The following is a 14,046-nucleotide window of genomic DNA, read 5'->3' as shown; positions in this document are numbered from 1 at the left end:
AAAACTTTTAACAAATGAACCATCACCCGAAAAAAACTTATTACAGTCACATATTCAAAACTTTGATTTCAATTAAATTGTTTTAACCCTCATTTGATAATTCCGTACAAATTTGGTCCTAAACATCGAACATTGATTTAAAAGAACCAAAAGAACCCGACACTTAAATATTATACTTATTTTCATGTAATTGATTTATATTATATTTTGTTGGTGGTTTAAAAAATAAAACCTGATTACTATTTGTGCATAAAATATGTTTGTTTATTAAAATAAAGAAATTTAATTAAATTAGAAAAAAGAAAAAAAATAGAGTGTTAGAAGTGTTACTACTCCCTACTAAATGTTGAGATTATATGTTCAATGAAGAAAATGAAATGACACTCAAAAAACTGATGTGACATGTTGCTAAAAATATTACCACTTTTCTTAGCCTTATAAGAAAACAAAGGTTTACAATATATTTTCTGTCTATTATCTTTTTTTATTATTATTATTATTTTTTTTACTTTTTGGGATATAAAACAAATAATTGAGTGTGGTTTAGGTTAGGGGTGACAACTTTCGACACAACCCGTAATCCGACACTGACCCAACCCGAAAATAGACGAATTTGGGTTGAGATTTTTGATCCGCCAACCCACCAACCCGTTTTTTTCATGGGTTGGGTTGGGTTATCTATTTGGGTTCGCGGGTCAATCCGCAAACCCGTATATATATATTACATTTAAAAAATGGTACATTTAACTATTAATGAAATTCGATTTCAATCCGTACATTTAACAATATATTTTCGTCTATTATATTTTTATTTTATTATTATTATTATTATTATTATTTTTTTTTTTACTTTTTGGGATATAAAACAAATAATTGAGTGTGGTTTAGGTTAGGGGTGACAACTTTCGACCCAACCCGTAATCTGATACTGATCCAACCCGAAAATAGACGAATTTGGGTTGAGATTTTTGATCCGCCAACCCACCAACCCGTTTTTTTCATGGGTTGGGTTGGGTTATCTATTTGGGTTCGCGGGTCAATCCGCAAACCCGTGTGTATATATATATATATATATATATATATATATATATATATATATATATATATTACATTTAAAAAATGATATATTTAATTATTAATGAAATTCGATTTCAATCCGTATTCGTAATATTTCGTATCATTGTATTCCTTTCGTATTCGTATGTGACTAATTTGCATTTGCGGTTCATTAATCAGAAAAACAAAAAATACATGTCATTATTTTCATGAGTAATGAACGGAGAACACATCCACTTTCTATAAAGGTTTTCATTTTTCATTTTTATTTGGATCTTGTTGAGTTTATGAATTTATGTTAAAAACCTTTTTTTTATGTTAATTACTTTAATAATTTTATTAATTTAAGTTGAAAAACCTCATTTTTTTAAATGTGTTGCTTATTTATTAAACGGGTTATATGGGTTGTGTTTTGTTTATTAACTTGTGAACCCGCGAACCCATATACTTAAACGGGTTATATGGATTGGGTTGGGTTGAGATTTCCAACCCACAAACCCGTCAACCCATATATTATATGAGTTGGGTTGAGTTTATGTTTTCTGACCCACCAATCCGCCAACCCGAACCCAACCCAATTGCCAGGCTAGTGTAGGTGTATCTTTGGCCTGGGTCCACTCAAGTTGTCATTATGGGAGGGAGAATCGGTCAACCAATCTTGAATCTAGCTAGTTTAAAGAATGTGAAGTCTAAGGTAATACAAATTAATTCATATCTATACTCATGTCGTCTGAATAAAATCTGATGAGTTTTTTGTTGTTGCTATTTTATGTTGTTGGGTCAAGAAATCCACATAACACAGTGAAAGCTCTTTTCAAGGGTTTGAATGTGAACCGGTAAGCAAAATAAACTTAATATATAGGCAGGACAACTGTGTGTCTACTCAATCATTGCTCTTGATCTTTCGTATGTTCGAAAGAAGTCAATGCCCAAAAAAACTATATTCATGGAATTGAAATACAAGATATTTAGCGGCTTTCTTTTAAAACTTTTTTTATTTTTTTTAAATGTTTTCGGTTAGAAACTATGAAAGATGTTCAAGAGAAGTTTGGGCGGGTTGTGGAAGTCATATTTGCTTTGATGATCAGAATTTGTTATGGGTGATGTGGATAGGCTTTGGTCATGAAAGGCAAAAATGAATAATGACATCGTCTTTTGCTTCATGTTCATGTTCATTTTCGTTAACCACAGAGTTTTGGATTTGGATTTTATTTACTGGTGTGATGTGCATGCACATCAAGAGCAATAGTTAGTGTTAGTGTTAGTGTCTGCATAACGTACACAATTTTGCCATTTAACATCATAAGTTTTGACTGAAATTTCTACTAAAAGGACAATTTTTAGCATGTATATATGCATATACCAATACCTGATACCACGTTAAACATTTGACTGGAAATTATTATTTTTGTTCATTATTTTGTTTTTCCCACTACCGGTTTTCTACCAAGCAACATGTATTTGTTTGTAAAAAACATTTAAATACCGGAATAAAAAGGAATTCCCGTCTGGGGAATCCATGAATCTCCGGCCAAAAAGTTCCCAACAGAAAACTGCTCCGCCTCTTTGTCGCTAGTCAAAACATGGAACCCCGGCCACTTCACCCTACCGGTGGTGTTTGCTCCTTCCCCTGAGTTCATATACTCTACGTAATACAATTTATCAAACGCAGAGCTTCCCCGATATGGCATCCACCCTTGGGGATCAATCAAGCTATCAAGATAACACTTCACAAATACAACCCTCGAGTAGTCCCTCCATGGCCGACCTAGAAAGTTCCTGACCCATCCATTTGCTAGGGTTAACTCAGCTGCGGCGGTGACCCGCGACTTGTGAATAACAAACCCCGTTACCGAACTCGACATAGTTCTTCCTTGAGCTGTTATCGTGTTTTGTTGGCCAGGCATTGGTCTTCGGAGATAGATGTTGCACTCTTGGAGGACGGCAATAGCGTCACCGAAGATGAAGTCGACGGTTCCATAGATGTCACATTCGCGATAAAATTGACGGTGTTGAAGGAGGCAGAGGGTGTCTTGGTAGCCTTTGAAGCTACATCGGAAGAAAGCTGAGAGATCTGAAGCGGAGAGAAGCGCCACCGCTTGTAGTTTCTCCGGACCGGCGGTGTTCTCGAATGTAATTCTAGCCGCAACAAAGCCGGAACCCCAAATTTCTACACATTTCTGTTTTTGAATTAAATACTAGGATAGATAAACTTATAAACCAATAATAACTGCAATTTATTTATTTTTTAATAAAATATGTAACAACATTCACAAGATATTTTTATTCTTTTCCAAATTATAGTAACGCATGTATAATTTTCCTACCTATAATAAATATGTTTTTTTTTTGTTACCAAGGACATGGCTGAAATAAAGTATATTTTGTAGCAAATCATAAAATATAAGTGAGTTGCTAAAAATATTGATAAAAAGAGAAGTATATTACCAAATAATGTAAATTGAGCAACGAAAAAATATAAGAGAATAAAATATTACGGAAGGTTGCGGTGTTATAAGTTTTATATCCATCGTTGGCATTTTTATTGTTGGTTATAACAGTTGCATCAATGCCTTCTCCAATAAGTGTCAAATTGGGCATTGTTGAATTGATGATGACATTTTCTATGTAAACACCAGATTTTACGAATATAACAAATCTATCAGTTCCAGTTCGTCGATTTTTAGATGCTTCAATGGCTTTGGAGATTGTTGAAAAATCACCAGAGCCATCTTGAGCCACCACCAAGTCTACTTTTGTTACTTTTCCTACTCCGTCGACTGATTGGACGAGTCTATGATCACTCGTCATCGACAAGTTATGAGTTGGATTCATTGACGCCTTGATTTGAGATTCATGAGACTCGAATCTAGGAACAATGATTGAATTGCATGATCCGGAAAGAGGGGAATTGTCACAAAAAATACGTGCACACGAAATCGATCTTAAAAGTACAAGTGTTGCAATGATGTAAAAAACATAAGACATGCTTTTGGCATTTAGGAAAATTATGAAGTTTGAATTTGGGTTTTTTCCTATTAATATGAACTTGAAGAAGTTATAGCTTTTATGCCCATTAAATTCATGCGTTATGGACCTATGGTGTAAGTTTTAAGAGCAACAACAATGGTCATAATGACCTTAGGTATAAATATATTTTTTAAACGTTTTAATTGTTCAAGGATTTCCAAAGGAATAAAAACGTAATCTAGTATTATAAATTAATCTGTACGATAATAAAAATCTTTCGGAAGGTTACTTTAATAGTTTGAAAAGATTCACTATAACAAATAACAAATAGGCATCAATATTCAAATTTTTTTTGAGAATCAAGATTGTCATATAGTCAAATGTTGACATCCTTTACACTTTTTTTAAATTAAAAAAAATGATTGTTGTTTGAGATTACTTTTTAAGGTTAAAAGTTTTTTTTGTAAAAAGATTTTTTTATTACTAAGTTTTTCCAAAAGAAAATTTTTAAAATATGTTTGTATTTGGTTTGAATAAAAGTCAACTTTTTTTTTTGTTAAAAAGTCACAAAAGTTAGAAAAAGACAGGATTTATGACTTTTGAAAACCTAATTTTTCCTTCTACTCAATGGGTTTCTAGCTCAGCGGTACCAGGTGTTGTCCTCCCTTCTAGAGGTTGAGGGTTCAAATCTCATTGGAGATATAGGTGGAATTAGGAGTAGTTAAGGAGTAGAATTGATTTGTCGTTCTAAAAAAAACATCTTTTTCATTAACCAAATATCTTTTGTCAACTTTTTTGACTTTTTAGAAAAGTTAAAAATCAAACAGTTGTTTTAAAAGCAATTTCAAACACCCTGTGCATATTAACGTGGACGACTATTTTTTAGTATGTTTGTCAAATGAGTTTAGGACGTGTTTTAAAAAACTAACTTGTAACTAGAAGATATAGATTATATTCATTGTATAAATGTTTATCAAAAGCAACTGGAAAATTTTAAAATATATAAAATTATATAAAAAGATTGTTAATATATATGTGTGTGTTTACACCAATTATGTAAATTAATTAAAACAATCCAATGATTTTTTCTTAAACATCATATAAAATAACTTTTAAAGTTAAAGTTTTTTGTTTAGACTAAAAGCTAAATAACATTACTCTCAAAGTGTGAAGTAGAAGTAGAAGATGATGTATCCTTTGAGAAATTGTATTTCCCTTATGTTGTTATGTCTTTATGGAAAGGCCACAAGAAAAGCCTTGTGGGAAATAAACTAACAATTGTGTATATGTGAGAGAAAGAGAGAATGGTATTTTATAGAGAGAGAGAGAGAGAAAATCGCGCTCTGAAATCTTATGTCAAGTTATCACCAAGTAATGGGAAATAAACTAACAATTGTGTATATATAATTGTTGCTTTCATCAAGTAACAACTTTTATAAGTAGAGGCTATAAACTAAAACTATATCATAACATAAGATTAATTACAAAAATGGTCCTAAGACCATATATAAGGGAAATATTCAAACTTTCTTCCAATTGGCCAAGTGACAATTATGATGAGTATTCATAAATTTGGCCAAGAAGATAATGCCCATCAATTTTCCTTTTATAGTCGTAACAAAAGGATATAATCATTAATGGCATCATCCAACATGACACCCCATAATCATTATCAATGTAAAACACACAAACTTTATACAACATTGAGTTGTTTCATATGGATTTGTCTATAAATTAATAAGGGCATGCATACATTAGTGTGGACAAAGTAACAAAGATATATAAGAAAACTTATAATTACATTAATAGTCAATAAGAGTTGTATCCTATCATATAAGGCCACTTTAGTAAAACCATCGTCACTACAAGCTCTTGTTAAAATTCAGGTGGTAGACCTTTTGTTATTAGATCCACAATCATATCATGAGGGCTAATTTATTCAATACAAATATTATTTTCATCTGCTCGATCTCGTATAAACAAGAACTGTGTATGAAGATATAATCATTCCCTACTAAAACTATTTTTATTCGAAAAGCTAATTACAAGTAACAATAAATTTTCAACCGATATGATGTTGACAACTTTAAGTCCATCAATAAGAGCTACGAACATCTTGTGGCAAGTTGCATTATATATTGGAAGATACACTTCAATCATTCTTGAGGTAGTCGTTTGTTGTGTCTTATGACTACTCCATGAGATATGTAACAACCCAAATTTTACAAAGAAATTTTTTATTTTTCAATAATCAAACCATTTGCATAAACCATAAATTTCCAAAAACATACGTTTTCAAATTCACATTCATTACATCATTATCTTCTTTTAAAACATCAGGGTGTCCCGAAATAGTGTCGGTACGCTGCAATGTAGACTATGTAGATGGTTACTAGTGACATCCCATCTCACATGGCTACCACAACAATCACGTCGGATAACAGTCTCAGGGACTGAATGCAAGCTTACGCTTCTTATCTACCCCGATCCGACATTCCACCGACATCAGTGTCGCATAACACCCTTTAGCAGCCTCGGTCCGCATGATCGCAACAACATTTATGTTGCATCTCACCGACCGGCTCGCACTCCTCTCAATGAAAGAGTATCAAGTCAGCTCAAGCAGCGTTTGGCTCATCGCATAACACTACAGCTCCTGTGGGAGAGGTTCGGTCATTCTCTTTATTGTTTATTGTATTGGTGCTTTATCTAGTCCGATCCGATTGTCAGCAACCCAATCGCATCAGACTAGGGGGACCTGACGACGCACATTTTATAAGACTAAGTCCAGTCCGATGTCATTGCTCGCACACCAATAACACCAGACTGGGGACTTGATGATATATGGTCCATTAGCATGGCCCAGACTGCTTTAGCGCGCCAGCCTGGCCTGGTGCGCTCCTGCTAACCTTGTCGGGGACTCCCTTGCCAGCCTCGTTGGGGACTCTCCTGTTGGTTTATCCGACTAATTCCAGTCCGATGTCATTGGCTGCGTACCAATAACACCAGGGGGACTTGATGAAATATTGTCCACTAGCATGGCCTAGCCTGCTCTAACGTGCCAGCCTTGCCTGGCGCTCCCTTGCCAGCCTTGCTGGGGACTCCCTTGCCAGCCCTACTGGGGACTCTCCTGCCGGCTCGGCCATGCACTCCCTTGCCTAGAGCCCCTTGCCAGTCTTTCCTGGTGCGCTCCCGCCAGCCGCCTGGGATGCGCCTGCGAGTCCCGCCCGGCGCCTCCGGGCGGCCTCACCCAACTCCTTGCTAGCTGGGTCTGAATTAGGATGGCTAAAGGCCTGACCTAATTCCCCTTGACCTAATTGTCCCCTATATAATGAACAGTACCTCCTCCATCGAGAGGGACCTTTCCCTGGATCTTCCCCAAGTGGTTCAGCCGCCACTATACTCCGGCCGGGTGGCTCAGCCGCCAGCCACCACACCACCAGCACCAAGATGGTTCTCTCCAGCTATGGAGGACCATCTCAGATCTTCTAGCTGATGTAACTTGACCGTCGGAGCCCGCTCCGGGGGTACAGTCCCTGGGGCGGCTCTAACAGGTTTGCATTGTGATGTCCAGATCTCCGCTGCATTAGAAGACCAGAAGTTCCATTAGAGGTCGATGTCGCATCATTTGACGCCATCCCGAACTCGAGCAAGTGGCAAAAGCCTCATTTGGTTTCAAGCTCGTTCTTCCTCAGATCTGATGTGTTTCATATCAGGTTTCCTCAGATCTGTCAATTTCTAGTATCATTTGTTCAAATCTGTTTGTTTTTTTGCCAAGATCCGTTAAAATTTGTTACACCATATTTTAGATCTGTAGATCCATCGTTTTTTAGTTCAGATTTATGGATCTACATGATTTTCTTCACTCAAATATTCCCCAAACTTGCAAAAATATTCTTAGATCTGTTCCTGTTTACATTTTGGGGTTTTGATTGAGCAAGATAAGAAGAAAACACGTTTTATGAGTGTTGACTCATATTCATCCGCTCATAAGATCAGAAAACCCCTTTTTATACTTGAGTTTTTCTGTATACAACTTCATTTCATGAAACAAATGCTTGTAAAAACAGCTTTGCTGCTCATGCATCTTTCAAGTTTACAAAAAACCCTATCAGATCCATTTTCCGTTTATAATGTGGTGATTTGTTAAGAAAGTTGAGTAGAAGAGAAATTTTATGAGTCTTTAACCCATTTTCAGTCAATATATTATCATAATAGCGTTTTTAATCAAGATATTCTGAAACAACTTTACTCCTTACAGCATCTGTGTGTAAATCCAATTATGTTTATTGTACATCTCTCAAAACCTTCAAAAAAAATCCCTTGAGCTCATGATATCGTGTGAAAATTCTATTCCTGAAATTATTTTCTTGTACACACAGTTGTGTACATTGTACGTATCAAAACCCAAAAAACCGTTCATCCTTTCTCACCAAACCCATTAGATTACATTTTGTAATTTTTAGCTCAAAAATATACCCTGGACAATAGTTTACTGCCCAGTAAAAAAAAAGAGGATGAGAAAAAGAGAATATCTTTTTTATAAGTCTTTATCCCACCTCAGTTCATATATTTTTAGAAAAACATATTTCACTTTTGATTTTCTTAATGTTGAAATTGCTTAAAAGTTTAGAGAAGAAAAAAAAGGGAAGTGGGAGTGATGGTGTGTCGAGTGCACACTAAAATTCAGAGTGACAAGAAAAATACAAGTCAAACATCTCACCCATACAGTGCATACAACCTAAACGTCAAAGTATGGGTCATAGTCCACAAAAAAATTGTTTATCCTTTCCACTTTCCACAAGAACACAACTCTAATCTACCCCAAAATTACACAATCAACACTCAATCTCAACAAATTGCATATGGAATAGTATGTGTTAGGAAGAATTTGTCCCTCTCTTACCGACATAGAAAAGAAAAGAGAAAGCAACACGTTGTTAGTTGGGTCCCACACATTCAGAAAGCTTCGCTATGCCAAAAGATGCAAAATTCAGAAACCATCTTGGTGGACCCACTTGGTATGCACCTCCATTCCAATCGACAGCAGCTCGTGGCCGGTCCTCCGAATAATCAATGACGACCTGGCGAACTAAGAACTCGCAAACCTATACTCATCTCCGAGCCACCACGGCTCCAGAGCAAATCACAATCACCAACCACCTATAGCTCCGATGAAGCAGAGTCCATTGGGCCACCTGTTGACTTCAAACGACAACAACGATCGCCATCTCCCACTTCGATTAGTGCTCATTTACCTGTTTGACTCATCTCAATCATCAACACTGGCAGCTTTAATCCAAATTACCGACCGGTCGCCACCTCCTGGCCGATGCAACCAAGAGCCTGCGCAAACCTTCAATAACCGTGCCCCTGTGTCCAATTAGCCACCGCACCCTCCGGTTGGTCGAAGAATTTGAGCCGCTAGGAACTGCTCCCTCTGTCGGGACACGTGCAATTACCAAACATCTCTGTCACCGTCGATTAACGGATCGGACGGGAAGCAAACATGAAGAAGAAGAAGAAAAAGAAGAAGCGTATCCAGCTGCTCTGATCCCCTCCGTCCGTCAAATCCATGGAAAACCACCATCACAGCCGACTGCCTGCAGTCACCGAGTCATCTAAGCAGCGCCGTTGGCAAGATCACTTTGGCCTCTTTTACAAACAGTAAAATCCGGTGAGGAATCAAGCAAAGAAGAAAAATCATCCCGGACATTCCACTTGTCGGTGTTTTCCCCTTTGGTACACTCACGCAATAGAGATGAGAACGAGAGGCGTTAGGGGATTCTTCTCTTAAAACTGAAAGAAAGCACAAGTGGGTCTTATGTTACTCTCAAATCCACGATCCATTATCAATTGGGTCGTAAACTCTTTAGGTCCTTATTCCTACAAATGGGCTATTGCTATTTTTAACTTATTTTGGGCGTTTATATTGGACCACCTAGGCTACCTCACTAATAAAAAGGGTTACTCTTGCGAGACAAGGTCGCTCATCCAATCGCTGACCACTCGACATCTTCAAAAAGGATATAAACTTGAGCTAATCATCTCTTAAGTGGACTCTAATATATTTTGGGCCCCTAGCAAATTGGCGTTCCACTATATTGGGCCACCCCAACAACAAATAGCCCACCAACATAAAAAAAAATCAGCCATACTCGCGCACCACGAGCTCCGCTCAACAGAATACGTTGCGACTCGAACTCTCGCAACAACGTTTCAAAAAAAAAAGAGGAGGGGGAGAAGAGTAGTACACTACTACTGCTACTCGTGAAACACTTCGAAATAACCCTCAACAATTGTGTTGCTCGGCTATCAGCAGCTGTGTTGACCAACTTCAGGCAGTCCTGCTACTCAGCTCTCATCACTCATGTTGATCGGCCCTCGCTAGTCTCGCTTCTTAGCCCTCAGCAGTTGCGCTGCCTGGCTCTTAGCGGTTGTATAGCCTGACTCTCAGTAGCGATGCGGCCCAGCTCAACATCTACAAGGCCTAGCCATCAATAGTTACGTTGTTGGACTAGCAGTCACGCTGCCTAGCTCTTGGCAGCCGCGCCAACCAGTTTTGGTTGGTACTTGGGTCGCCTAGCTTTTTCCAATAGCTATGTGTCTCGCCTTTCAGCGGCTATACATCCGTCTTCGCCTCCTCTAAGAAAAGGGGGGGGGGGGAAATAGTGTTGGTACGACACTATGTATAAGTGATCTTTATTACCAAGGGGAAGAGTTAAAGTACATAAAAAGCTGACACCATGAATGATGGTGTATCCCCGAGGTGATGTTGGTATTCCAGATGGAAAGAGTAGCCGCGTGGTCCAACTCTCGGTAGTACTGTTGCCCAGCTCTCAATAGTCGTGTTACTCACCTATTGCTAGTAGCTCGTTGCCCGGGCCTCAACGGTCCTGCTGGCCAGTGCCTGACAGCAGTCTCGCTATGCAACACTTGACAATAGCTACACTGTCAAGCGCTAAGTAGCACCGCCACATGGCCCTCCACAAACAGCCAAGACAGCGAGGCATCATTTATTAGTATGACTAGCGATGCAACAAAGCACCAGGTACCGTTTCACTTTAACCCAGACTTATCACATGAGCTAGACACACAGATTGTAGGGTGCTATGCCCAATCATGCGAGGTTCAGTACCCTCGCCTTGAGTGGCCTGGCTTCTCAGCCCAACTCCATTAAAGCAGCAAGCTTCGCATGCGAGGTTCAGTACCCTCGCCTTGAGTCACCTGGCTTCTCAGCCCGACTCCATTATAGCGGCAAGCTTCGCATGCGAGGTTTAGTACCCTCACCTCGAGTCGCCTGGCTTCTCAGCCCGACTCCATTATAGCGGCAAGCTCCGCATGCGAGGTTCAATACCCTCACCTCGAGTCGTCTGGCTTCTCAGCCCGACTCCATTATAGCGGCAAGCTCCGCATGCGAGGTTCAGTACCCTCGCGTCGAGTCGCCTGACTTCTCGGCTCGACTCCATTACAGCGGCAAGATCCGCATGCGAGGTTCAGTACCCTTGCCTCGAGTCACCTAACTTCTAAGCCCGGCTCCATTACAGCGGCAAGCTCTGCATGCGAGGTTCAGTACCCTTGCCTCAAGTCGCCTAGCTTCTCAGCCAGACTCCAGTATAGCAATATGCCCCGACCATTCCACACGATGCTCTTCCGTGTGATTTATCTATGATCGTCGACAACCAAGCCCGATCCGTTCCACGCGATGCTCTCCCACATGATTTATCTACGATCGCTGGCAGCCAAGCCCGATCCATTCCACGCGATGCTCTCTCGTGCGATCTATCTACAATCGTTAGCAGCCAAACCCGATCTGTTACACGCGAGGCTTTCCCGCATGACACCTCCATGACCATTGGCTGCTAAGCCCAAGCTATTCTTATAAGTCGCGCATCACAAGATCCTTCCACACCATGATCTTGGTGCTTCCCCTCTCACAGTCATCATGGTTCTCTTGTGCTCGAATGATGGATGAAGTGTTATCCACATTACAACCTGCTATAGTGAGGATACTCTCCGGCAAGAAGGTCATCCCGATAGCGGCCCTGCTACCTACGCCCCACAGCATCTCTGTTTCCTGGCTCTCGGAAACGGTTTTGCTGCGTAACCTGACCTATAGCCTAGCCGCGTACCCCACAACATCTCTGTTTCCTGGCTCTCGGAAATGGTCTTGCTATGCAACCCTACCTGTAGCCACGCTGCGTACCCCACGACATCTTCTCTTTCCCGGCCTTCGGAAATGGTCTTGCTATGCAACCCCACCCTATAGCCTCACTGCCCATCCCTCAAAAATTCTATTGTTTGGCTATCGACAATAGTTTTACAACGTGACCCTCGCTAGCAACCTAGTCTCCCAGCTCTCGGAATCTATTCCTCGCCTCCTCTAAGAAAGGGCGCCGGGGGGGGGGGGGGGGGGATAGGGTTGGTACACCGCAATGCAGACTATGTAGATGGTTACTAGTGACATCCCATCTCACATGGCTACCACACCAATCACGTCGGAGAACAGTCTCAGGGACTGAATGGCAAGCTTACGCTTCTTAGCTACCCCGATCCGACATTCCACATACATCAGTGTCGCGTAACACCCTTTAGCAGCCTCGGTCCGCATGATCGCAACAATAGTTACATTGTATCTCACCGACCGGCTCGCAATCCTCTCAATGAAGGAGTATCAAGTCAGCTCAAGCAACGTTTGGCTCATCGCATAACCCCACGGCTCCCGTGGGAGAGGTTTGGTCATTCTCTTTATTGTTTATTGTATTGGTGCTTTATCTAGTCCGATCCGATTGTCGGCAACCCAATCGCATCAGACTAGGGGGACCTGACGACGCACAATTTATAAGACTAAATCCAATCCCATGTCATTGGTCGCACATCAATAACACTAGACTGGGGGGACTTGATGATATATGGTCCATTAGCATGGCCCAGACTGCTTTAGCGTGCCAGCCTGGCCTGGTGCGCTCCTGCTAACCTTGTCGGGGACTCCCTTGCCAGCCTCGCTGGGGACTCTCCTATTGTTTTATCCGACTACTTCCAGTCCGATGTCATTGGCTGCGTACCAATAACACCATACCGGGGGGACTTGATGAGATATGGTCCACTGGCATGGCCTAGCCTGCTCTAGCGTGTAAGCCTGGCCTGGCGTGCTCCTGCTAGCCTTGCCTGGCGCTCCCTTGTTAGCCTTGCTGGGGACTCCCTTGCCAGCCCTGCTGGGGACTCTCTTGCCGGCTCGGCCAGACACTCCCTTGCCTAGAGCCCCTTGCCAGTCTTTCCTGGTGCGCGCCTGCCAGCCTTGCCTGGGGCGCGCCTTCCAGTCCCGCCTGACGCCTCCGGGCGGCCTCACCCAGCTCCTTGCTAGCTGGGCCTGAATTGGGATGGCCCAAGGCCTGACCTAATTCCCCTTGACCTAATTGCACCCTATATAATGAATAGTACCTCCTCCATGGAGAGGGAACTTTCCGTGGATCTTCCCCAAATGGTTCAACCGCCACTATACTCCGGCCGGGTGGCTCAGCCGACACCCGCATCCGTCAGCCACCACACCACCAGCACCAAGATGGTTCTCTCTAGCTATGGAGGGCCATCTCAGATCTTCTAGCTGATCTAACTTTACCGTCGGAGCCCTCTCTTGGGTCACAGTCCCTGGGGCGGCTCTAACGGGTTTGCACTATGATGTCCAGATCTCCGCCGCAACAGAAGACCAGAAGTTCCGTCGGAGGTCGATGTTGCATCACCCAAATTTTACAAAGAAATTTTTTATTTTTCAATAATCAAACCATTTGCATAAACCATAAATTTCCAAAAACATATGTTTTCAAATTCACGTTCATTACATCATTATCTTCTTTTAAAACATTAGAGTGTCCCGAAATACATTAATAAAGGATAGATATAGTGCCCCACCGCATCATCACGCCTTTCCCTTGCCCTTGGGCTCAGATGTACCTAAAAAAAATCCACAAACGGTAAGCTTGAAAGCTAAGTGAGTTCTCCAGAGCACACCCACACACAATC

The 14,046-nt window shown here is 40.8% G+C and overlaps 1 protein-coding gene across 1 annotated transcript; it reads right to left on the bottom strand.

Moving 5' to 3' along the window:
- Positions 1-2,534: 2,534 nt before the first annotated feature.
- Positions 2,535-3,867, bottom strand: LOC145035237 (putative pectinesterase/pectinesterase inhibitor 6). Its single transcript, XM_078983815.1, has 2 exons — positions 3,555-3,867; positions 2,535-3,226 (listed from the first exon to the last, which is right to left on the bottom strand). The coding sequence occupies exons 1-2, from the start codon at positions 3,865-3,867 to the stop codon at positions 2,535-2,537; spliced, it is 1,005 nt and encodes a 334-aa protein (XP_078839941.1).
- Between the last annotated feature and the right edge of the window lie 10,179 nt (positions 3,868-14,046).

Source organism: Lactuca saligna, chromosome 3 (assembly GCF_052625555.1).
Source record: "Lactuca saligna cultivar CGN05327 chromosome 3, ASM5262555v1, whole genome shotgun sequence".
Lineage (NCBI taxonomy): Eukaryota > Viridiplantae > Streptophyta > Magnoliopsida > Asterales > Asteraceae > Lactuca > Lactuca saligna.
This window is presented reverse-complemented; position numbering and strand designations above follow the sequence as displayed.

Bases quoted from the DNA above. Each gene is read 5' to 3' on its own strand.
- LOC145035237 (XM_078983815.1), bottom strand. From the start codon at position 3,867: ATGACGAGTGATCATAGACTCGTCCAATCAGTCGACGGAGTAGGAAAA. The intron at 3,227-3,554 runs GTAATATTTTAT...AGAAATGTGTAG, and splicing joins TTATAACACCGCAACCTTCC to AAATTTGGGGTTCCGGCTTT.